General features: G+C 49.4%; 7 protein-coding genes across 7 annotated transcripts; 2 read left to right on the forward strand and 5 right to left on the reverse strand.

Annotated features, from left to right (window-relative positions):
• Nucleotides 1-48: 48 nt before the first annotated feature.
• LY89DRAFT_713916 (uncharacterized protein) lies at nt 49-852 on the forward strand (the record flags this gene model as incomplete). The annotated part of the gene is made up of 1 exon (XM_018218089.1): nt 49-852. Exon 1 carries the CDS (start codon nt 94-96, stop codon nt 850-852), a length of 759 nt encoding a protein of 252 aa, XP_018077820.1. The 5' UTR covers nt 49-93.
• A 59-nt stretch (nt 853-911) lies between these two features.
• LY89DRAFT_777212 (uncharacterized protein) lies at nt 912-2,034 on the reverse strand. The gene is made up of 2 exons (XM_018222124.1): nt 1,327-2,034; nt 912-1,276 (listed from the first exon to the last, which is right to left on the reverse strand). The coding sequence occupies exons 1-2, from the start codon at nt 1,551-1,553 to the stop codon at nt 1,012-1,014; spliced, it is 492 nt and encodes a 163-aa protein (XP_018077821.1). The 5' UTR covers nt 1,554-2,034; the 3' UTR covers nt 912-1,011.
• Nucleotides 2,035-2,672: 638 nt separating this feature from the next.
• LY89DRAFT_183245 (uncharacterized protein) lies at nt 2,673-3,553 on the forward strand. Its single transcript, XM_018205635.1, has one exon. The coding sequence runs from the start codon at nt 2,703-2,705 to the stop codon at nt 3,465-3,467; it is 765 nt and encodes a 254-aa protein (XP_018077822.1). The 5' UTR covers nt 2,673-2,702; the 3' UTR covers nt 3,468-3,553.
• LY89DRAFT_183235 (FAD-binding domain-containing protein) lies at nt 3,488-5,771 on the reverse strand. Its single transcript, XM_018205634.1, has 5 exons — nt 5,239-5,771; nt 4,749-5,173; nt 4,060-4,690; nt 3,722-3,843; nt 3,488-3,676 (listed from the first exon to the last, which is right to left on the reverse strand). The coding sequence occupies exons 1-5, from the start codon at nt 5,642-5,644 to the stop codon at nt 3,509-3,511; spliced, it is 1,752 nt and encodes a 583-aa protein (XP_018077823.1). The 5' UTR covers nt 5,645-5,771; the 3' UTR covers nt 3,488-3,508.
• Nucleotides 5,772-6,803: 1,032 nt separating this feature from the next.
• Nucleotides 6,804-8,015, reverse strand: LY89DRAFT_557271 (LIP-domain-containing protein; the record flags this gene model as incomplete). The annotated part of the gene is made up of 1 exon (XM_018208393.1): nt 6,804-8,015. A coding segment is annotated over one exon (1,212 nt), but the record flags the coding sequence as incomplete, so codon positions are not given.
• A 1,878-nt stretch (nt 8,016-9,893) lies between these two features.
• LY89DRAFT_183361 (ApbA-domain-containing protein) lies at nt 9,894-12,646 on the reverse strand. Its single transcript, XM_018205636.1, has 4 exons — nt 12,349-12,646; nt 12,253-12,293; nt 11,758-12,190; nt 9,894-11,705 (listed from the first exon to the last, which is right to left on the reverse strand). Exons 1-4 carry the CDS (start codon nt 12,492-12,494, stop codon nt 10,013-10,015), a joined length of 2,313 nt encoding a protein of 770 aa, XP_018077825.1. The 5' UTR covers nt 12,495-12,646; the 3' UTR covers nt 9,894-10,012.
• A 7,728-nt stretch (nt 12,647-20,374) lies between these two features.
• On the reverse strand, nt 20,375-21,919 carry LY89DRAFT_183389 (ATP-dependent RNA helicase). The gene is made up of 3 exons (XM_018205637.1): nt 21,354-21,919; nt 20,638-21,304; nt 20,375-20,586 (listed from the first exon to the last, which is right to left on the reverse strand). The coding sequence occupies exons 1-3, from the start codon at nt 21,619-21,621 to the stop codon at nt 20,538-20,540; spliced, it is 984 nt and encodes a 327-aa protein (XP_018077826.1). The 5' UTR covers nt 21,622-21,919; the 3' UTR covers nt 20,375-20,537.
• Between the last annotated feature and the right edge of the window lie 676 nt (nt 21,920-22,595).

The raw sequence follows: 22,595 nt of genomic DNA on the forward strand, positions 1-22,595 counted from the left end.
TCCCTCAAGTCTTGAACTGGCTTGATCCAACTTCCGACCTCTACCATTGTCAGATCTATCCCCGACATTCTCGCACCTCTCAACCCAGCAACAATGTCCGTCCTCCAAGAGCTCGCAAAAACCCTCAACTACCCTCTCGACCTCGCCCGCGTCCCCTGCTCCGGCCTCAACAATACAGGCAAAAAATGCGGAAATTTCCTTTCAGGAGTCAGCACCATCAAAGCGCGGGGAAAGCTCGAGACGCTCTCCAAGATCGAACACACAACTTTCAATGGACAAACTGCTGAACTCCGAGATTCCGCTACATGTACGTTCTGTCCTACGCACCAAGGCGATGCGAGGGTAGAGGTTAGGATCAAGCAACTGTTGGAACTTATGGGGAAGAGTAGTGGCGGTGAACAAAGACGTCAAGTTCCTAAACTCGTTTCTGTGCAATACGCTACACCGATACGAGCCCCGGCAGAATCACGAACTCCTGCTCCTGCTCCTCCCTCGCCAGCAATAGCGATCCCCAAAGCACCCGCGAATCTCGACACCATGATCCGGCAAATCCGTATCTGGACACAATACCCGAACCAAAAAGTCGTCGCCTACGTGACTTCCACTCTCGAAAAACTTGTACTTGACGTCCAAACCGGAATCCGAGAGCTTGAGGCTGAGGAGCGTGCGGCTACGAAGAAGAAACGATATGCTGTACCACCAGGTTGGCTGCAAGCTGCAGACGGAAAGTTCGAGAGGGAGGAGGGCTGCGGTATGACGACCAGATCCCAGAGGGTGGATTTCCCGCCAGGTTGGTTGAAGGGCTCGGATGGGACGTGGGTTGAGGGTGATGATTATTATGAGATATTGTAGTGCGAATTTTGGTATTTGGACCGATTGTATTGCTTGGGAGGTTGGTTTGAAGGATTATTGCATTACATTAAGAGGTTTTCTGGTCTATATGCTTAACAAGAGTATCGTACAAACGTTCATCGTAATCATACAAGCTCTCCGTGCTCAATTAACAACTAGTCAATTCCTACTTGATAACACCGGATTCTCATCCACCTTGAAATTCTTCTCCATGCCCGGCATCGCTACATACGGTGCCTTTTCATCTGGCTCCGTCTCTTTGCCCGGACGATACACCTGAACAGTACCGCCATAATGCTCTCTGTGCACGACTAACCGCTTGCATGCAGAGCAATGGTGGTCTACGTCCGCGCCCCAGTGGAAGACATATGGCATCCAGACGCCTAGGACGCCGAGCGCGCAGCAGCACCCTAGTGCTATTCGACTGGCAATACGTTAGCAAGGAAGCATATAAATGGGAGGGAAGGAAGGTACCAGGTGGCATCTGTGTCGGTGTATGTTACTGTGCTGCGTCCTCGAGCTAGACAGAATGGACATTCGATGTACGCCGGGTCTTTTTCGAGTCGTTCTAGTGGGATTGGGTTGTTTTGAGGGACACCATTTTGAAGAAGGGTTGGGCTCGGAGCTCTGGATTGAGCTGCGTCTGTTTGCGCGGGATGGAGACCTGGCATGGCATGCTTGACTTGGCCAAATTCTGCCATAATGGCGGTAGTAGTTGTGCTAGATGTAATTGGCAATGAGGTAGATTTTTGAAGTGAAGCTATATTTGGGGATTCGCGAAAATGAGATGATAGACACGGAGACAATGCTTCAAGGTGTTGTAGCTGTCTATATATCACTTCTTGGAGCTGCCTGGAATTCTTGGCCCTCGTGTTTATCCATGCTTGGCCTCTGATTCCCAGGGTTTATTTGTGAGGGGATCGATTGGGGCGCAGTGTCTGCAAGATATTCGCTTGTTCCCCAATAGTGCATTCGCCATCGTGTGATGCTTCAGGGGTTATACTTTCCTTACGAGGCTGAGAATGGAAACGATGCATCTGTAAGAGGAGATTGCTCTGTGTAGCGAAGATAATAAACAGGTGAGTGACTCAAAGTAGATGGACATCTCTCAGATGCGTCACAACGAAACACCGCAACCTCGGTTCATGGACCTCATGGTGAATGTGCCCCTAGGCATCTTTGCGAACTTGGAACAATTGAAAGTTCACAACGCGCAGAAGAATAGAAAAAATGCAATGGTAGTACGACATGTAATGCGCTGCATACAAAATATACGAAAAGCATTCATCATCGAAAAGTCTCTGAAATGAATTTGAACGCCACTTGAGTGAGATCTCACAACCAACATCGATCATGCGCCAAGACATGTTATATTGCGGCACCCCACGAACTTCAAGGCTGAGGTTCCATTTGACTACTTGCAGGTGCCAGATTCAACGTTGCTTTGAGTGGAATCTAGCGTTAAGTTGCATTGTACGTTGCGATTCTCAGATGGATAAATTCGATGCTGACAATGGTGGTCTGTAATATGTTCGTCTTGCGGTGCTGCCATGTCTTCAACCATGAGACTTCCGTGAGAAAATAGAGCTCAAAGCCTCAGTATCCAGAGTATGCAGTAGACGCAACGTTCAATTATTGGTTCTTTTTGTACAGAATGGACCGTACTCGGACAGACGATGTGCTGACCAAGACAAATGGAGGTGAAGTTAGAAATAGAATTTGGGGTTAAGGTTTTAGTGGGCCAACTCCGGTCCGACCCCTGAATTTTTAGTGCATCGACCCTGAACCTCGCTTGTAGAGCTGCTGAAGCTATTCTTAACATTACATCGAAAAGCATCCCATCGACTCGGATGAGAACGAGCTATTCTACAATGGAAAAGCACACTCCGTATCATGGCTCTATTCCTGCCACGATATTTACCTGCTTCTTGCAACTGCCTCTAGAAATGCGCCGCGAGATATGGCGTCAGACCATTCCAACACTGCCCCGCTTTATTCCACACTCACCTCACCAACAACTCGCTCGCGCGGATCCAGATCGTGGCATATACTTCTGCATCAACAGAGAATCTCGAAGCGTCTACCTCGAGATATACACTTCAATCACGTCCCAGCTTAGGATCAGTAGCATTCGAGGCGGCTTGGAGTCCACTTCCCCTCACGCGAACCTCGAGCACGATATACTATACCTCCGCCATGATGCATATATCGGAAAGCTCTTGCAGTGTAAATTTAAGCCTGAGATGATGGACGGGATAAGACATGTAGCTATTGAGGAAGAACTCTTTAGGGAATGTATACCGGACTTTTGGGGAGACATTCTACTCGCTTTCGATTTCGTCAAATACATACATAGTTTTGAGAGGCTGGACACTTTGACCATTGTGGAGATCGATCATGTGGTCAAAATGTCATTGAATGGCGATTTAATTGCGTACTACGTGGAGCTTGAGAAACAGAGGAACTTGGCTGGTCGAGAGATGGCCTTTATGGGCTGTGAAGGCAAAACGGAGATCATGAGCTGGTGGACGAAGATGCTGGAAAAGAGTCCCGATTGGAAGGCTCCAGACCTAAGATTCATGAGAATCGGACCAACATTGAAAGCACCGTCTTGACGTTTTCTTAAAGAGATATCTATCAATCAATACCACAACGTCTAAATACGACATAATTTATTGTCAACTTCCGCCCAATTCTCATTTCCAACGCAAGGCGTACACCACAGGACATCATCCGGATCAATTGCACGTTTGATCGTCAATAGTCTGGCATAATTGTCACCCCAGAATGACTGTTGCCAATTCGGTTCATAACGCCCAGCACCCTACTTCAGTCAGCTACTTGTCAGATTCATCAAGCGTTTACTCACTTCGTTCATATACGCTCCCATGTCCGGACTCAACTCTCTCAAGGCATTGGCAAAGCCGTTCGTTGCAGCAATAGCATCCGTCTCTGCCGTCTTGTTCACAGGTGCAAAAGCTTGATTCGCCGCTGCAAAGATTATTAGTTCCCATAATCTCCGTTCCAATTATCTTTGCTCCTCGCGGACGTTTAATCAAGCCCAGAGAGATTATTTATCTGCATCTGGAACATGTCGCAAGGAAAATTGTCCCGCCACCTCAAGAACATTTCCATCACAATCTGAGAAGGGAATTGTCCGTCCATCCAAGGAACATTGAAACCAAAGATTTGCAAAGGACAACTTACTAGCATGAACAAGAGTCTTCCTCCAAGCCGGACAAACTGCATTACTCCCACCCCTAGGAACCGCCTCCTTAACCCCTTTCCCAGCAACCAAATACGCTGTCGAGATACCCCCCTCCGTGAATTTCTCGAACGCCACCTTCGTCGCCGTCGTATTTCCACTCAACGCCTTCTCGTCTAAAAGTCTTGATCCCATCACATTTTCATACCCTACTGGCGAAGAGTCGTAATTCTCTTGATACCAAGCATAGAATGAGGGGTAAAACTTTGGTTCTGCTGTGAAATTGAAAGCCGGGGCTGGCCAAGTGGTATTTATATGCTCGAAAATTGGACTGAAGATATTCATTATGGCCGAGGAGTTGGTGGTGTTGAGCATTATCACTTTTCCTGCTACGCCGGAAACTAGAGTTTGTCCACCATCGAGCGGATTCGGTGTTCCTTTGAGGATTAAGGGGTACCCTGATATTCCTGCTTCTGCGAGAGCGGGATACTGGTCCAGCAGATAGGCGACCATGTCGAATGCATAAGGGTTAGAGGCTGTTGTTAGAATCGAGAAGTCGAGATTCATGACTTGAGGACTCGGGTAAGTCTTCATGGTTACCGAAGTCATGATCCCGAAAGTCGAACCACCTCCCTAACATTGACTTAGCACTTTTCCTCTCCAAAAGCTCGGAATAAAGAAAAAGACATACTCCACGCATAGCCCAAAACAAATCCGTATTCTGACACTCGTTCAAAGTCAGAATCTCCCCTTTCGGCGTCACAATCTCCATCTCCAACACCTGATCGCTTGCTAAACCATAATGCGGACTCAAAATACTATGTCCAGCACCAGTAACATACCCACCCAACGCAACAGTCCTCCCATTACCTCCAACCACCGTCTGATTAAACGCATCCAGCCCCGCATACGTCTCCAACATCTGCGTTCCGCCCGCTGCGGTCACAGCCGCGCCGCCAATCTCGAAACTGCAGTTCTGCGGCTGGAAAGAAGTAGCGTGGAATTGCATCCCTTTCATATGATGCACCCAGATCGACAACGAATTCGGTCCACTCGAGCGGCCAACATAATCATGTCCACTACTTTTCACAATCAACCTAATGTTGTATTTCCTCGCTAAGGTCTCCACATCAGCACATCACATCACATCCCATCACCAAAAACAAGACGAAATTACTCACCAAAATCCACACCAGCCTTAACATGTTCCCTCGTCGTGGCATTCACAACATAAACCGGGTACCCGGCCGCCGAACAAGGAAAGCTGGCGTCGGGGAGACACGAATCATTGTTCCAATTATTCCACTCCGCGGAGATGGGATCGCGCTGGTGGAAAAACTCGCTGGACCATGACAGCTGGGCTTCGGTGCAGAGCGTCGAGTTATAGGTTGGATGCGTGGGGTGGCAGACTGCGCCTGGGGGGACCGGGAGGAGAAGGTTGCCGTCGAGGGTGCTGTTCAGGACATCCCAGGTCGAGGGACTGGGCCAGGTGGGGTCGCTGGGGGTGGTTTTGCAGGTTGTTGTATTTATGGAGGCTACAAGTGTGAAGAAGAGAGGGAGGAAGGTGAGGAAGGGAGAGCGTGCCATATTGTCGGGGGGGTTTTTTTTTCAAACACGCTGGACGGGAAAGGAAACCATCACAAGTAAGACACAGCGAGCACGCGAACTTTTCTTCACGACACGATACGGTCCCAGAAAGTGGTCTGAACATCATATCTAGCCTGATCTACTCAACTGAACAATCAATCGTCTGATAACAACCCTTCATTCATTCATTCATTCAACAATGGAACTCGGCACATGGTGAAGAAGCATATTGAACTCGGTACCAGTGGACGGCACTCACCCACCCCCACAATCCATCCGACGACGATAGCAGCACACAAGAGGCAAAATACCTCTCTTCACCGGCCCTTCATTCCTCCACTCCCTTCCACCATCAAATCTGAACCCCGAGTACGTAACTTCCCCTTTGGGTAAATAAACCTCATGTCCCGGATAAACGACCCAAAATAAGCAATCCATGTCTCGATTCAATTCGATTCGAAACCCCCAGAATTTTTCGTTCTGTGTAACGGTTTAGCCTTAATCAATGCATGGAGCGAGCGAGGGAGGGGACCCCTATATTACCGAATGTATGATTCGGTATATAGAGGGCAGGAAAGCTTATCGGTCGTCGGGGAGGAGAGGTGTGGAACGCGGGGTTGGCGTGATTGATTTTCAGGGACCATGCAGGAGAGGAACGTTGGGGAAATGCTAGTTAGGTCATGTGGAGGATGTATTGTACTGCTGCTATGTAGGTACTCTCTCAACTGCCATGAAGGCATGAACGAACGAAGAATAGCAAAGATTGCGGTTCAAGATAAGTCTAAGAACGAATTTCTCTATCTTTCCAGCATAAGTATATTTAAGAAAGATCCGAGAAATGATCCTCTAGAACAACCCCCGACCAAAAGCCCCCAAAACATCCAACCTGTTCCTCTCCCCCTCCAACCTCACAGGACTCAAAACAACCGTCCCATTCGCCTCAACCGTAACATTGACAGGCAACACCTCAACCCCCCCATCAACCACTGCGACGAATTAGCATAGTAAAAACCTGAAATGTCAACGAGAGTCTCTAGGAGCTAGGAGCTATCTCGACCTTTCAACGGAAATATCTCGTTCGCATATATCTCAGCTCTGCTCTGCTCCCAGAACGCCCCTATAAAGAAACAACATGCTGGGAAAGGGAGTTAGACATACCCGTAACATTAACCGCAATGGTAACATTCACGATCCTACACCCCTTTTCCGGCATCTCCACCAACGCCCCACTACTCGTCTCATTCGCACTCTTCCCATCCAACACCATCCGCAAAAAATCCATCGCCCTCGCTCTCCCCTGCCACAACTCCTGATTATGGCCCCCGATACTATTCCGATGATACAGCACATTCGCACCTTTCTCACAGAAGCCCTGGACCAGTGCGTCCGTTTCGTTGACAGCGCTCATCTCGTCCTGTATCGCTTTGTAGATAAACAGCGGCATATCCGGCGTCCCGTGCCGGCCCATCACCGCGTCGGATTCGTACATCTGCGTCACTCTCGGATCATGAAAGTCTTGTTCGCCGCCGAGGAAGTAGCCGTATACGTCCTGGTACATGTAATTGAGCAGCGCCTGGACGCCCGTCATGGATGTCGCGTCCAGGAAGCCCGTTATGTTGAATTCGCCGGTGGTTTTGAGCCGCGAGAGGAGGTAGGCGCGCGCGGTGGCGTGCTGGGACGTGATGCCTACGATGCCGGCGACCAGGAGGCCTGCGGTGTCTTTCCCGTTCATGAGTTTACCGACAGAAGTGATATTCGGCACCGTGCCACCCTCAACGACGCCCGCGAGGTGGAGGTCCGGGGCATAAGAAGCAGCCAGCTCGGCCGCAAATCCAGTAGCCATCGCACCACCACTGTACCCCCACAACGCAGCCTTAGCAGTACCATTACTGATCCCAAACTCACTCGCAACCTGCAAAACAGCGCGCACAGAATCAAGCGTCGAGTGCCCGGACTGGACGCCCGCGCAGTAAGAAGAAAGAGGTCCCTCGTAGTCAGGCACAGAGACGAACCAGCCGTTCGCGAGCAGGTCCGCCATCTCGCCGTACGGCTCGCCCCATTGGAGCAGGTAGCTGGGAGTCGCGTCCGGATCGGCGCTATCGTAGGGGATCTCGTAGGAGACGATGCCGTGGGCGCAGGTTTCGGGGCGGGAGGCGGTGCAGTTGGCGTGCGAGGCGGGGATGAATTGCGTTGCGTGGCCCCAGGAGGCGTTGTTGTGCGTATCTGAGGTTCGATACTGGACTTGGAAAGTATCGATGCAGTTTCGGATCGTGATGTTTGTATAGGGAGATTTGCGTACTTTTAAGACGGTGCCGGGGGCTTTGGATTGCCAGTCCGCTGGAGGTTGGAACCAGGGGTCTTGGCTTGGAGGGGGGAGGTAGGTTGAGGTATTTGCATCTCGAGGGTCGAGGTGAAGTTGAGGAAAGGCGAAGATGTGCACCACGAAGGTACTCAGACCGAGCAGGAAGCCCTCGAAAGCACGCATCCTCTCAATTCTCGAAGATAGGAATCCACGACTCAAACTTGGCAATGATCCTATATAGCCCCAAACAACCAGATTGACCGAGGTGGACGCGAATCTCATCTAGAATCGGTACTAGATCTCCCGCACGTGTTCGCTCCAGGTTTCGTTTCCGGCTGTAGGTACGGGCCGACAAATACGTCAGACATATATCCGCCTTAAATTCCAATCAACTCGAGCAGTGAAATCTAAAGACTTTTCCGACAAGGTACAGCCTGAATATGAAGTAGATTCAAGCGAAGTATAGAGAGATATGGTAAATGATCAAGATACGTGGCTATCCACAACAGTGCATCACTCAATGCTACTCTGATTTACTGGAACCATTCAAATAACATTTCTTGATCTTCGAGACATGAGCTTGTTGTTTTCGATAGAAAGCAAGCTCGCGATGCTTCAGATTATCTACTTATTAAAGGGGGGTTTGATGATTATTCTTTTACCTAGAAGCTCTTGGCCACCGGGCTTATCTGCAAGGTCATAAACCAGTGAGAACAAAATCATCAACTCCAACTCTAAAGTCAAACTTCAAGAACCATATCCTCCTCCGACCGAGCAAGTCTTGAACTTCTCGCAATGGCGAGGATGATTGAAATGACCTACAAACCGTACTGGTGTATAATTAGATAACATATCTTACCAGCAGTATCTTTCACTCAGAACCCTTCAAAAGGTAGAAAGAACCATCATCAGATTGCACCAATTCACACTCCTCGTAACTGAGAAGTCTGGTAATGATCTCCACTATATAAGGAAGTTTCATTTTGCTCTTCCAAAGCTCGTATAAATAAATAAAGACATCAAAACAATTCTTGAAGTTATTGATGGGCTAAAGAAGATATGTTGTTCGGAAACGATGGTGAGAATAGACGAAACTAAACATCAGCAAACATAACGTCACTTATACTCGTGCAATGAAATATCCAGCGGTCCATCGGTTGAACGAAACAGAAACTCGATTCGAAGCATGTAATAATAAACAAATAGACTTTTAAATTCTGCACAAACAAAAGTCTCTCAGCACTCGCTGTCTCAATTGACTGGGCAAAGAAATCGGAAGAGTCACAAACGCGAACCAACCACCAAGTCATAACTAACGTCCAAGGAACTCTCATATTTGTTGCTGAAATAACTGCCTGCCCTAGGATGTCCTCATCCTAGTAGCAGAAAGCTCAGGTCTCTATACAACTCCATTTCTCACATAATTCGAGACCTCTGATCTTCGCCTTCATTCCTCCACCCATTCCCCCTGCCTTCCCTGATCAATACACGGCCCTAGCAACTATCCTCAAAGCCGGCCAGTAAGTTGAAGCCTCCATTTATTGTTTGCTGAAGACCTCCCACCGACTCAATCAAAGAAGCGACTCGAAATTCCTGAAGAAGATTGCATGATCCGATGCTGTGTCTTCCGCAGGTGCAAAGTAGAATTATATGCAGAGACGCCGACCCCAATGCAATATTACCAGAAAAGGCAGAACAAAACAAGAATGTGTACGGTGAGCCGCACCAGCGTATGTACGTCCACCCTGAGAGGTGACTACAAGCAATTATGTGTATCGAAAGCCCAAATGTCTAATTCCCGGTTTTCATCATTATTCTCCATGAGGTAATTGTTTCTCGTCGATGCTGGCCATGTTCTCTCCCATCTCCAGTCAAAGCCTATTAAAGCAAAGTAGAAGTGTATATGCAAATTTGAATTCGATGAGGCCGTGAATGAGAAAGAAGACGTTCGTTATGGACAGCATTAAGTGTTGAATAGAGCCTTGGTGTCCGCAAGTTCTCTATCAGTGAAATTGGTGCCGTGTGCTGCACACGGCAGTTGGTGAGGGTACGTGGGGTTCTCGAGTCTATCTCACGCCGATCGCTGGTCGAGGTCCTAGACTGCTCTGGCTGCTATGAGCGGAGGGTTCGGAGTCGATGTTGGCGCTGTCACCACTCCCCGCGCTAGCGCTCGCACTACCCGTCAGACTTCGAACGTTCACAGGTCCTTTGGGTGGATGAAGGGCGCTCACCCCTGCATACTGCTCAACTTGTTGCGGTGCAACCGCATTTCCTTGTCCTGGCGGATGACGAGGCACTGGCTGCCGCATACCTCCAGGAGGCGACGGTCGACCATTCATCGGAGGACCCATATAACCATTTGGAGGTGATGGTCTCCCATTTCCTCTCCCCATCTGTGGGCTGTAAGGGTTGCCAGGCGATTGGCTTGCTCTTCGAGGATATCCGTTTCCATTCGGAGGTCCAGGAGGCCCTGCTGGCCCACCACCGTATTGAAGCTCGTCAAGACGTGCAGCAGTCAATGAGTTAGTCCTCGAGTCCATACCCATCTGAGCTCGATCCACGTTTCCATATCTGTTTGACGAATACGCCATCAGCGGGTCGTCCATCAAATTGTCGTGTGCACCTGGTACTTGACTTATTATCCTAGCACTCGACCGATTTCTGTTATACCCAGGGCGCATAAAGCCACCTCCTCTTCGTGGTGGAGGAAGCCCGTCGTACTCAGGGTTTTTCCGAATTTGACTGGCATTCGGCATATTCTTCCTGTTTCTTCGAGAAGTCACACTCATCATATCGAAATTGTCTGGGTCAATCATTGGAGGTGGAGGGCCATCTGCAGGATCAACAAAGTTATCATCATCGTCTTCATCAAATCCACCCCCTCCATTTCGGACTGAAGGTGTGGGAGGTCCTCTACGAGAAAATGGACCTCGTCGGGGTCCGGCGCCCTGGCCCTGGAGACGTAATTCTTGCTCTCGCAGTGCCAGTTCTCGTTGTCTCAACATCAATTCGCGTTCACGCAGGGCAATGTCTGGACCATCCCCACCATAATTGGACTCTCCGGACTCAGGGATATCGTCATACAGAACCAGATGGCTGAATTCTTCGAGATCGTTCCCTTCAAGAGAACCCCTTCTGGATTGATTTCGAGGAGGTTGATAACCATTGCCCGTCATGGGTCTGCCGTATCCGTTGGGCGGTCCGCCGTTAATAGGTGGTGGTGGTCCTCTGCGCATTCCTGGTGGAGGCCCATTCATGGATGGTGTTCGCCCTCTGCCTCTTGGTGGTCCCATAGGCCCATTGCCATTCACAGCTCCATTCATCATAGGTCTAGGCGGAGGCACTGAAGGTAAGCGGACTGGCGGGTTTGCTGCAGCAGGAGATGCGAGTGGAATGTCTTTCCTCTGTTGATTGACGATGTTGAGGTTGTGAAGTATGGCGTATAACGTTTCGATCCTTGGAACCTTCACTCCCACGCCTTGTGCCAGCTTTATTGGAGATCCGAGATATGTTTCGACTTCCATGGGTCGCTTCGCGTTGAAGTCCTGGTACATAATGCTATTGGCTTCTGTAGGTCTGACCATTTCTTCCATCACTCTTTGTTTGAAGTCGGCCGGAAAACTACAGCTCTGGGCATTTGCGATGCTAAGTAATTCATCGAAAACATCCGAAACCAATTGTCTAACACCAACTTTCTCCAGTAAGGCAGCGTGAGAAGCAGTCTCGAAAATGACACTCAGAGGATGGAAAGCGATTGGTCTGTATCCAATTGTTAGTGAATTCCTCAAAACCTTGATTTTAAAGTGCTTACCCGATCATCCGCTCATACTGCTGTTGCCGAATATTGCTCGAAACATGACAATCCACTTGCCCACTGCTGAGAGTCATGGCCAAGGCATCTGCCATATCACCTTGTATTGTGCTGGGCATCGATGGATTCTTGTTCGCTGGGCCTACCCAAACCTCTGTTGACCCTTTGTGTTCGAATTCGCTCGCACCTAGCTGTGTAATCTCCGCGCCGGAAACGAGTGACAAAACTACATTGCTTGGGAACCTTGATTCCAGTTGTGCTTCAACCCCTAAAGTGTGTGTGGTGTTGACAAGAATACATGTGTGCTGTGGTGTAACGACTGATTCGATGACGGCTGCAAGATCATAAACATCTGGAAGGGCTTTGACGCAAAGAAGAACGTAGTCGAAGGCACCCTCTTTATTATTTGCTGCTTCCTCTGGGGCGCGCACAACTGTTGGAGGAATATGAATTAGCCATTGTCTGGGACACGAAATCTTGTCATAATTTACATACCATGTCGTGGTTTGAATCGCTCATTGCCAAAAGATGTTGACCTATGACAATTAGCATTCCGCCCGTATCCATTATTCCCACCAGTCGAAAACGTACTTGAACGATATGCCATATTGATATACTGCATCGAAACCCGATTTCCAGACCAATGTCACGTCGCAAGCGTTCGTGGCTTGAAGCCGCCAGGAGAGGAAAGCAGAGACTGCGTTACCACCAACTACACACACACGTATTAGATCCATCTCGATATGAAGAATTGATGCATCAGCGCACGCAAGATAAAACGAAGGACAAGGTGCGAAGATATTTGTTCCAGCAATTCCCCTTCTTGGAAGGGAAGGATTGTGTGGAGACTATATTTGAGGAAATGGACGGGACGGGATGGGATGGGATGACCAACCTGAGAGAATCCGTAACCTGGGAGGAGACGGAGCCATCTTTGCCAAAGGGGGTATCAAGTCGTGGTGACCAAGTCTGAGAGCTGCAGTAGCTGTTGGTTGTGGCCCCTAATGCCGTGAGTGTGATGTTCACGACCGAGTCGCCTCAGGTCGTCGCCAAAAAGTGTCGTGAATGGCTGTAACTTTTGCTGCAATTGCCTCCTGTCTCGGCACCAAACGAGGGCTGATATGCACCAGTACTGAATAATCCTAGGTCTGCTTCTATAACGAGCGTGACGCCGCAAGAGATAAATGCCGATCTCAAGCTGCGAATGGGGGTGCCGGAATGATGTGCAAAAGAGTGTGTTTGATGGCTTCTGGCTGAGAAAATGGGCGTGCAAGAAAGAGCACGGATGGTTAAGGTGTCAAGGCCCTCGCGTAGGACGCCTGAATGGTGTGGACGTGTGGGATTGGCGAGCAGTGTTATTACTTAACAGCACCAGGACCTGATCAAGCTCCGTAATCCCTGACGGTTCTGCTCTGTCTGTTCGCGCGTTGCTGCACGGCGCGGCGGTGGCTCGGTCGGTGGTGGTCAGAAGAGGAAAAGGGGAACGAAGACGACTGCACTCCTCAAGCCCATCAAGCTATCCGCGTCTCGTCCGGGGTATTGGGTTCGAGATGCGCAGGAGGTATGGAGGAGAGGTCGCGGAGGACGAGGAGGACGAGGAGGAGGTTGTCGATCGAGAAGCCGGACACGAGAGGATGTTCGCGAGGTGAGGTAAAAGGTGAAAGAAGCTTTGGTCGGGTTCGGTCTTAGTTCCAACGTCTACGGCAGACGGTGAGAATGAACGATGGGCAGCAGAGGAAAGGGGAGTCGGCGTTCGCAAGGCGTGAGGGACGAAGAGTGATTGGGAATTCGAATGGAATTTGGCCCTGCGAATTGATTGCTTGCTTGATTGCTTGCTTGCTTGTACCGGTGGAGGTGCAGTGCCAGTATTATTCCCTGAATGCCTGAGCCTGGATGTTTTCTTTCGTGCTTGGCCTTCGCTGCCCCCCAGGAATTTTAGAGTGGGATGACTGCACGCAACGCTTTCTCATCCTTCCACCGAGGCGCGCTTAACCGGATCGGGCAGTGGCGACTCCAGCAATGGATCGCTATCCAAGGAAAAGGAGATCAAAAAGTATGGCACTGCACCGCAACTCACAGTGCAGGCGGCATGGGACAGGGCAAAGAATGATTTCTGCCTCTGAATACGAGTATTTCGCCAGGCAGCAGGATTGGTTCTTAAGAGGTTGGTGACCGCAACAACTTTCACGTTCCCTGGAAAACTGTCCGCATGGTAAATTGTAAGTGGGCAATGCCAAGCTCAATATCATTTTTTATATGGGATCACGTATAGCTGGCCATGACGTTTGACGAGCTGCGTGTATACGCTCAATCAAGTATCGTTTGGTATATAGTATATTTTATATATTGTATCTCTCTCTTTCTCTCTCCCGGTGTCAGACTGCGGTACGAACATCTACGAGCATCTGGCAGCAGTGCAGCGAGAATCAGGCGTTCAGGGTCCTTTTCAAATAAACTTCGAGGCGTGATAGGCGTATTTCTGAACCAGCGTTCAGACAAGCTGAAAGCACACGTTTAGGGCAATGCAGACGTGCATTAGTTGACAGCATTCGCGCCTATCCCTCGTGTCTGCGGCAGCTTGAGGTGCAGTTCCGCTCTTTGTACTGTACTGTACATAGGTAGCTACATATCACAGATATATCGATCCGCCGCAAGTTGAGCAGCAGCGACAGGTGCATGCAGGAAGTAGATGCCGCATCCCGCCAATTCTTACAGCAGCATTCCAGACAGATGTCAGATGCAGATTCGACGTCACGCAGCGCTGCTTCGAGCATGAAGAAATCGAGGAATGCATCACGACGTGGGCAAGTTGTCTGTCACGCTTCACGTGGTGATATTATTTTTATGTTGAGTTGAGTTGAGGGTACTGTAAATCTTGCCTTGAGATCGTAAATGGCGTTCGCGGTGCGTCAACATCTGCAGTTCTAGTAGGGGTCGGCATGAGTGGGGCAGAGGGAGCTGCGACAGGGAAGAACAACAGGCTGTGCAAGATTTACAAGATTGCGATGGCAGGGGAAGAGAGGCAAGAGAGGCCATTCTCGACGTTCGCCGGTCATCAAGCTAATTTGCATTCAATCTTTCCAACTCCAACTTTCTGCTCACCTTGTTTTGCTCTTGCTCGTGCTCCTCCGTCTGCTTCCGCTCCCATCAACCGACCCTTGCCCAAGCAGGAGTGACATTACAGTACAGTACAATTGCTTGGTACTTTTCCTTCTCGTACTCTGCCTCAAGTGATAGGCTTAAAAGTACTCGCACCGCGTATTCCACGTACGGAACTCGCATGTTTAGACACGCCGACGCTATCAGTCCCGATCTCCCAGTCCACGCGTTCGATATGATTTGTCCCACTTTCTCCCCCAAGCTCACATTCCCAGCAATGATTCGAAAGCTTGTTGAACTTTTTTCTCTCGGTGCTCCACAGCCGGGTCTTCCGTCGTCGTTGAATCGTTCGTGGGCCATCACCGCGCCTTTCAGGGCCAAGCCAGGAGGATCCCGTTGCTTGAAGACCGTTGAAACCGCTTGCAGCTTCCGGTGGTAGACCTCCCACGTTTGCCTCTTCCTCCTCTCTTCTTCTTCTCTTCTTCGCAACCTCACTCTTGTCGACACTCGTTTCTCGAGACGTAGGGAGTTTGTTAATACAGAGGCACTGATATCGATGACGCCGTTTGTCTTAGATTTTTTGGTTGGGGCTTCAAACCGTGACAGCGCCGTCCTGCAGATTGCCCGTGCGTGAGGCACAGATGTCAATTTGATATGGAGCCATCGGTAACCAGGATCCGCCCACCCAATCCCAGGGCCCCTTCCATGGATATATGGATATTTCAAGGGTAAAATGCGAATTTTGGGGATGGAAGCCTGCAATATCTGCAAGTCAAACCCGTCTGCCCAATGGTCGAGTGGGAATCAAGATAAGCAGCACTAGATAAGATATACACCCGAGCCCCTTTTTCATAATGTTAGGCCGGATGTCCCGGAAAACATAAAATATCGAATTTCTTTGATTCGAACCCGAGCGACGAAAATGAAAATCCTCACGCTGTCGCAGCTCGCTACCAGAATGGATCAAATGGAAATAGGAACGGTGATAGCGCAAGTCTCAGCAACAGCAGCCGTGGGAAAGAAAGCCAAGAAAAAGGACGTATGACGTTGGCTCGTTGGCTATGGAGAAACCTCCACCCCTGTGTGCATCTCTCTCGTATGATGAGCGCGACCGTGAAAGCGAAACCGCCTGTGGCCACAGCGTTCGTCGCGTCCCTCTCCACCTCTGCTGATGACAAGCCACGAAGGACGACGATGACTTCTCCCGCTCTCTCTTCGCACAGATCCGCTTCTGAGCTGAGAACAACCTCTAGTCAGGGAGCGGAAGGGTTCTAGAAATGATTTCGGATTTCGATGGGCGACTAAACAGACGCTTGACGCGTTGCTGGAAAATATTTTCGTTCCAGAGTGGATAATAAAACAACAATAATAATGCATTTGAGCTTAAGAACATCGGGACTTGCACAGCCGAGAAAGGCTCATTTCGGGATGGTGTCTAAGACCAGTCTCTGGTCTGTCTTGTCTATTTTTGTTTTCAGTACAAGAATCAACCCCTGATCGTACAGTACCATGGTATGATTAAAGATCTGTCTCCAGGATTCCAAGTTTTCGAATGGAACAAAGAAGCAACATTCTCGTCAGCGCCGACTGACCGATATGAAATGAATTGCTGACACGACGATGAAAAATCTTAACATGAAGCAGAAGCACCGCATACCGTACGAGGTGTGACCGAAACAAGGCAGCGGTACAGCGAGAATGCCATATGCTTAAAAGGCTACCAACATTCGGGAGTACCTTACAGTTGGGCCCTGTCACTCATCAATACCTATACCTCAAATACAGTCTCCAATATCTACAATGCCTCTCCTCCTCCATGCCCCTATCATCTCCGTCCAAGCTTGCAAATTTCTCGCGACCCCTCCTATCACGAGCATCAATTGAATCTTCCTCCTCCCAAAACATCCTAGTGTCTTGTAGCATGTCAGAATTCCCATCTGAGCCGAAAGAAAGTCCATGCTGTCAAAATTGCTGCCAAGAAACGCTTCACAGGCTCTGACCGGGGTAGAGCCACAACGTCCACGAGCAAGAAAGGTCTAGGGCAGAAGCACCCCGATCGACGATATAATGTCCGATGATAAATTACTTCACCAATCAAGTTCCAAGACCGGGTTAAACACTTGGCCCTTCCCAGTTATTCTTAGCCGCAACGACATCACCAAGAGCCAGCCCGCTGTGAGGGCTTGCCGAACCGAGCCGCCACACCAAGCTCGCGTGGCGACATCCTTCCTTTCTCCCTCCTTTTCCCAAAAGAACATCAAGTTACAGAAACGAGCCACGAATGACCTCCCCGTTCCCAAGTGGCTGGATCTTGACAAGTTCACTGGACTGTTTGGCAGATAACGTGGTCACTTCGAAACAATAGCCTAACCTTAATTCCATGTCCGATCCTTAGAAGGCTCTGCTCTACTCAGATATTCCCCCACCCGTACCATCGAACGGGAAGTGTCCCGAGATGAAGAGAGAGCGCCAATCCTCTTCGTCTTCTCAATAACGGCTCCTACTATTACTCTACATGCCAGCACAGATATTCTCGAAGATCACGAGAAAGACATTCTGCAACGCAAAAAATAAAATATGGGTGATTGGCGCTGCATGAGATTTGCCTCCCACTCCACTCCACTCCTCAAGCCTCACCAGCACAGCCTTGAGATCTTCTGTAACGCTCGCAAAAGCACATCGCCTCCTCCCCGCATTCCTTTCCTTCCGATAGATATCCCAGACCAGACCGCTATAACGATTCTCCGGACCCGAATTCTCCGATCCTAGATAGAGATCTCCAACTCCAATGGACTTGTTTGCCACTTACCACATCCAGCATTCTTTTCATCGATTGTCAACTTCACCTTCTGCTTTTGTTTCTTTCCTGTTCTATTATTGTTCTCCATCATCGAAGCTATCTGAGCTCAAGCGCCTACCCTGCATTTATTTGCCCCTGACTAAAAAAAGAACCGCATCTCGCAACCCATGATACCCGAGACAAGTTCGTGCGGGCAACAAATAATACCCGAAGTATCGACACAGCACCAGCAAATCAACACCTCGATTCGCCCCATCATAAGTGTCCCAGGACTATTGCATCTATACGCTATGTCACCTAAAGTCTACCTTAGCCCGCACGTCAAAGCCCACTCTCACTCTGTCTCTTCCTCGCGTGCTCGGGGAACCTCCCCTCCTCCATAACACCATCATCCTAACCTATCAACTCCCTCCCTTCACCTCCATTATCAGCATGGGAAACTTCACATCCGCATCCCAGCCCTGTACACCCCACCCAAATTCATCCTTCTCAAAACATTTCGCCTCATTTACCAAACACCAGGAGATCACCAGTGGCAATCCCTCTTTCCAGTTTCCTTTCCGCTGCTCTCCGTCTGTCATCCATCATTCAACATGCTATTTTGGAAATGCCATCCCCTTCGGACCCCACAATGGGGAATGGAAGGAAAGCTACGAGATAGATCGCTTGCGGGAAGGTAAACTTCCGAGAAGGGTGATCAAACATGAATCTCCTTCGCTTGCATGTTGTTTGTTTCGCCGCTCTATGTTTAGGTTGATATGCATATTTGATTTTCAGTATTGTTATTGTACTCTCTATTACCTTTCTTGTTGCTGCAGCTATCAAGGTCGAGGAGTTTCCAGACACTGAACATTCCCCAGCGTTAGTGAAGGAAGGATTCGAAGAATATCCTGCCATTCAACCCTCCACTCCCCCTCCCGAGCAAAACTTCCCCATCCATCACCTGTATGTAAGTTATGTACCTCAACCCACAACCCTCCCTCCTCAATCCCGTCCCGCTATTCGTCCTCACCCTTTCTCGGTACCAGATCTCATCTTTCCGGAGTTTTCCTCTTTTCACTCTGTTGCCAAGAAGTAGTACACGTCAGGTACCTCCTTTCATCTCCTTCTTTCCTCTCTGCTGTCCCCGATCTGTTTCCAGAAGTCAGTGATACTACACTACCTTCCCGGCAAGAAGTGGTGGATTGGTTCCCCTTTCACACCACTCACCCACCCTCTCCCGGATTTAGAACCCTATAGGCTAACCCAGAAGCTGCAATGGGACTTCATCTCATCTCATCTCATCTCACCTCCTACCATCTCTTCTGGTAAAGTGGTAGGCTAAACGGGGTTGTGAGCTCGTTACCAAACACTTCCCCTCGGCGCCAAACGAAGGGAACCATCTTTCCTTCTCCCTTCTTCGTAGCCAACGAATCCATCCCCTCCTCTTCTCTTTGCCTTCCACTAGAACCAGAAACCCCTGACCGACGAATCCATCCCTTTCCCTCTTGCTGATTCTCCCCATCCACCCCTTTGCCTTCCCAGAACAAGAGCCTTTACCGTAGCCCCCTGCGTAACTCCCTCCTAGACCGGATTCTGTTCCCCCTTCGAGTTTCCAGAACCAGAGACCTCTTCCTTACCATGGCTCTCCCACCACCCACCACCTCCAGAAACTCCGAGCCTGACCCACTCGTTCGTTGCCTGCGCCAAACTCCATCCCTTCCATCTCTCCCATCCCCCTTCCACACTGATACCTCTCCTATCCCCATCCCATCCCAATCTCCGCAACCCCACATCCCACATTCCAAACCCTCGTCCTCAAATCCTCATTTCCCAACCCCAAACCCTCATCCTCCAAAACGTAACACAAACACGAAACACACCCATCCAGAACAGCCGTCCCCCCCGACTCCCAACCCTTAAGCAGAAGAAGCGAACAGCGAAAGGAGGAAGAGAGCCAGATACCTTAGCCGCAGGAGCTTTCCCTCCGCCTCCGTTCCTCTCTCTATTCTCAGCCAAGCAAATACTTCCCTCCCATCTGAGCCGCATCAAGCTTGAAACATGATGTGTTTCTTGCACGCTGCTTCAGTGTCTCTTCCTCAAGGCTGCTGTACGGGAAAGAGAGGCATGGATGAACAAGAGCTGCAAGAACGTAAGCTTGTCAACGAGAAAGAGAGGTCTGAACAAGAAACAAAAGGGCAAGGGCAGAGAGGGACTTGAATGAACTTGGGAAGGGAAGAAAGAAGGCTGGCTACCTTCTGTACATGCAGCAGCAAGTGAATGTGCAAGAATGTACGTTTGTCGAGGGCAGAGAGAGGCGCTTGGACATAAGAAAGAAAGAAGTAGGGACAACACTTTTCTTTTCTCACAGGCGGAGGCTTCTCGTTGGAAGATAGGCCTTCCTCCATTACCTCCACAGGGTTGGGAGAAACGATAAATTTTGTTTAAAAGACACAAGAAGAATGGCACGCATCAAATCACTAAATCATCATTTCTCAAGGAAAAACTTTTTATTCATTGCATGCATACCAGCCAGTCCTTTATCGCGCATGTCTGTCTGGTTGACTATCTGCTAGCATTTTGCCATCGTAACACCACCACCATTTTTGACCACCTCGATAGAATTGAAGACCTTTGATTTCGATTTCGGTTCCACCCATCTTCCAACCAAATCCATCAATCAAATCCTCCTCTACCAGTTGGCAAGGCAGTAGCAGAAGCAGCGGCAGAAAGTCGAAGAGTTCTTAGGAAAAGTGATTACCACAAACGCAACCAGCCCGCCAGGAAACGAAAAGAGACGATAACGTCGAGACCGGTTGACGACAAGTACACGATTTTTTGGGAAAGGACCACCCAGGTTCGTAAGGACAACGTGAGGGGCACGATCTCGAGAAGAGTTCATCTAACCGGACATGTAGGTGGCGGCATCGATACCTCCCTCAGGGAACTCTCTGCAATCACAATCAGTACAGATTTACATCAGTTGAATAAACATAACTTACGGAAGAGCAACCTCGAAGCGCTTCTCAATCGACTTCAAAACCTCTTGGTCGGCCTCGCTGCTGACGAAAGAGATGGAGAGACCCTTGGTTCCGAAACGACCAGCACGACCAACACGGTGGAGGTACGAGTCGGCATCAGCTGGAAGGTCGTAGTTGATGGCCAAGTTGATACGCTCAATGTCGATACCACGTCCGAAGACATCAGTGGCAACACAGATACGCTCTTGGAAATCCTTGAATGCCTTGTAGCGGCGAATACTGATGCATGTTAGTCGAGATCCGAACATAATGTAGAGTGAAATATACCGCTCATCCTGGCTGACTCCGGAATGAACAGCAACAGAGGGGAAGTTGCAGTCCGTCAGAAGTTTGTCAAGTTCAGTAGCTCGGAGGGTGCTTCGGACAAAGATGATGGCCTGGTTGAATTGCAACTCATCAAGAAGCTCATTCAACTTGCGGTTCTTCTCCTTCTCATCAAGCTTGATGTAGTATTGTTGAAGACCGTGGAGAGTGAGCTTGGTCTCATCGTCGACGTAAATCTCAAGAGGATTCTGCATGAACTTCTTGCAAATAGGGCGAACCTCTTGGGACAGGGTGGCGCTGAACATCATCACTTGCTTCTGGGTAGGGGTAGCTCTGAAGATCTCCTGAACATCACGACGCATGTCTATATGAGTGTTAGCTTCAAAAGGCCGATAACAGATGTGCATACATACCGATCTGGTCCAACATCTTGTCACACTCATCAAGGACGAAGACCTTGCAGCTGCCAAGTCGGAGGTGCTTGTCTCTGACCAAGGCGTTCAATCGACCAGGTGTGGCTACGATGATGTGGGGATGAGTCTCCTTGTTCTTGATGATCTCAGCATCCTTTTGGATGGGAGTTCCACCATAGAACACGGCAGTCTTGACCTCTGGCATGTACTTTGAGAATCGAGCATACTCGTTCTTGATTTGGTAAGCCAACTCGCGGGTGTGGCACATAATAAGGACGGATGTCTCGCCAGCGACTGGGTCGACTTGTTGAAGGGTGGTGAGGACGAACACAGCTGTCTTACCAAGACCGGATTTGGCCTGGCAGAGAACGTCGGTACCAAGGATGGCTTGAGGAATGCAAACTTGCTGGACTGTATAGTAAATCGAGCCGATGTTAGATTATGGTTCTCCAAAGGTAGAATGATGTGCAAGGTATCGCAACGTCCGTCCATCTTCGCGTTATAGATCGAGAAAAGAACGAGCCCATATGAAATACAATCGTGCCAAGATTGTCTTGAAAGATATATTATATACCGCCGCTCGAAACGACCGTTAGGTGCTTCTTTCCGTCGAAATCGAGTCGATCCTGGATGTCTCTTGGCATCGGTGCTTGCCCGGCACCTTGCTCGTAAGCGCACCAACTCGAGATTGCCGCTTGCGCGCATATCTCCCACCACTCCACTTGCTCACTTTCTGCGTCGTAACCAAAGAGACATTCCAGGACCGATCGTGATTTGATGAGGGACGCGCCGATGCATGTTTTCTTGCTTGCGAGATGGACGGACGCGCGGCAAGAACGATAATGATGAAGCTTGGGGATAAAAGTTATGACTGACCCTCCGATGGATGTTCAAAGCCGCAGTCGGTGATGGCACGTAGCAGCTCGGGCTTCAAAAGGAAATCGCGGAAACCCGTGGAATGGATGCCGACGTAGGAGCCTTTCTTGTCCGCTGTGCCTCCAGATACCGTAAGATCTCCCTTCTTCGCACCTCCATTTGCATCTACACCAGCAGCTGGCGCAGCTTCATTGGTTCCAAGCTCCTCATCGGAGTAATCGATGAGATCTTCTTCGGCAGACATGTTGGCGGTCGAAAGCGAAAGCTTCGGAAGTTTGTAAAGGTAAGTTGAAGGAGATGATCTTTTGGATCTCGTTGAAGTTTCGAATGTAGATGCGCAAGGCGCTGTACGAAAGGCACTCGAAG

The sequence above is a fragment of the Mollisia scopiformis genome, assembly GCF_001500285.1.
Source record: "Mollisia scopiformis unplaced genomic scaffold LY89scaffold_2, whole genome shotgun sequence".
Classification (NCBI taxonomy): domain Eukaryota; kingdom Fungi; phylum Ascomycota; class Leotiomycetes; order Helotiales; family Mollisiaceae; genus Mollisia; species Mollisia scopiformis.

Excerpts from the sequence above, each read along its gene's own strand:
- LY89DRAFT_183235 (XM_018205634.1), bottom strand. The coding sequence starts at position 5,644 with ATGGCACGCTCTCCCTTCCTCACCTTCCTCCCTCTCTTCTTCACACTT. Across the intron at positions 5,174-5,238 it reads TAAGGCTGGTGTGGATTTTG|CGAGGAAATACAACATTAGG; the intron begins GTGAGTAATTTC and ends TGGAGACCTTAG. Across the intron at positions 3,677-3,721 it reads TGGGAGCGTATATGAACGAA|GGTGCTGGGCGTTATGAACC; the intron begins GTGAGTAAACGC and ends TGACTGAAGTAG.
- LY89DRAFT_183245 (XM_018205635.1), top strand. The coding sequence starts at position 2,703 with ATGAGAACGAGCTATTCTACAATGGAAAAGCACACTCCGTATCATGGC.
- LY89DRAFT_183361 (XM_018205636.1), bottom strand. The coding sequence starts at position 12,494 with ATGGATCTAATACGTGTGTGTGTAGTTGGTGGTAACGCAGTCTCTGCT. Across the intron at positions 12,294-12,348 it reads CAATATGGCATATCGTTCAA|GTCAACATCTTTTGGCAATG; the intron begins GTACGTTTTCGA and ends TAATTGTCATAG. Across the intron at positions 11,706-11,757 it reads CAGTATGAGCGGATGATCGG|ACCAATCGCTTTCCATCCTC; the intron begins GTAAGCACTTTA and ends AATTGGATACAG.
- LY89DRAFT_183389 (XM_018205637.1), bottom strand. The coding sequence starts at position 21,621 with ATGTGCCACACCCGCGAGTTGGCTTACCAAATCAAGAACGAGTATGCT. Across the intron at positions 21,305-21,353 it reads CAAGATGTTGGACCAGATCG|ACATGCGTCGTGATGTTCAG; the intron begins GTATGTATGCAC and ends ACACTCATATAG. Across the intron at positions 20,587-20,637 it reads CGCTTCGAGGTTGCTCTTCC|AGAGTTCCCTGAGGGAGGTA; the intron begins GTAAGTTATGTT and ends TTGTGATTGCAG.
- LY89DRAFT_777212 (XM_018222124.1), bottom strand. The coding sequence starts at position 1,553 with ATGGCAGAATTTGGCCAAGTCAAGCATGCCATGCCAGGTCTCCATCCC. Across the intron at positions 1,277-1,326 it reads ACCGACACAGATGCCACCTG|TCGAATAGCACTAGGGTGCT; the intron begins GTACCTTCCTTC and ends ACGTATTGCCAG.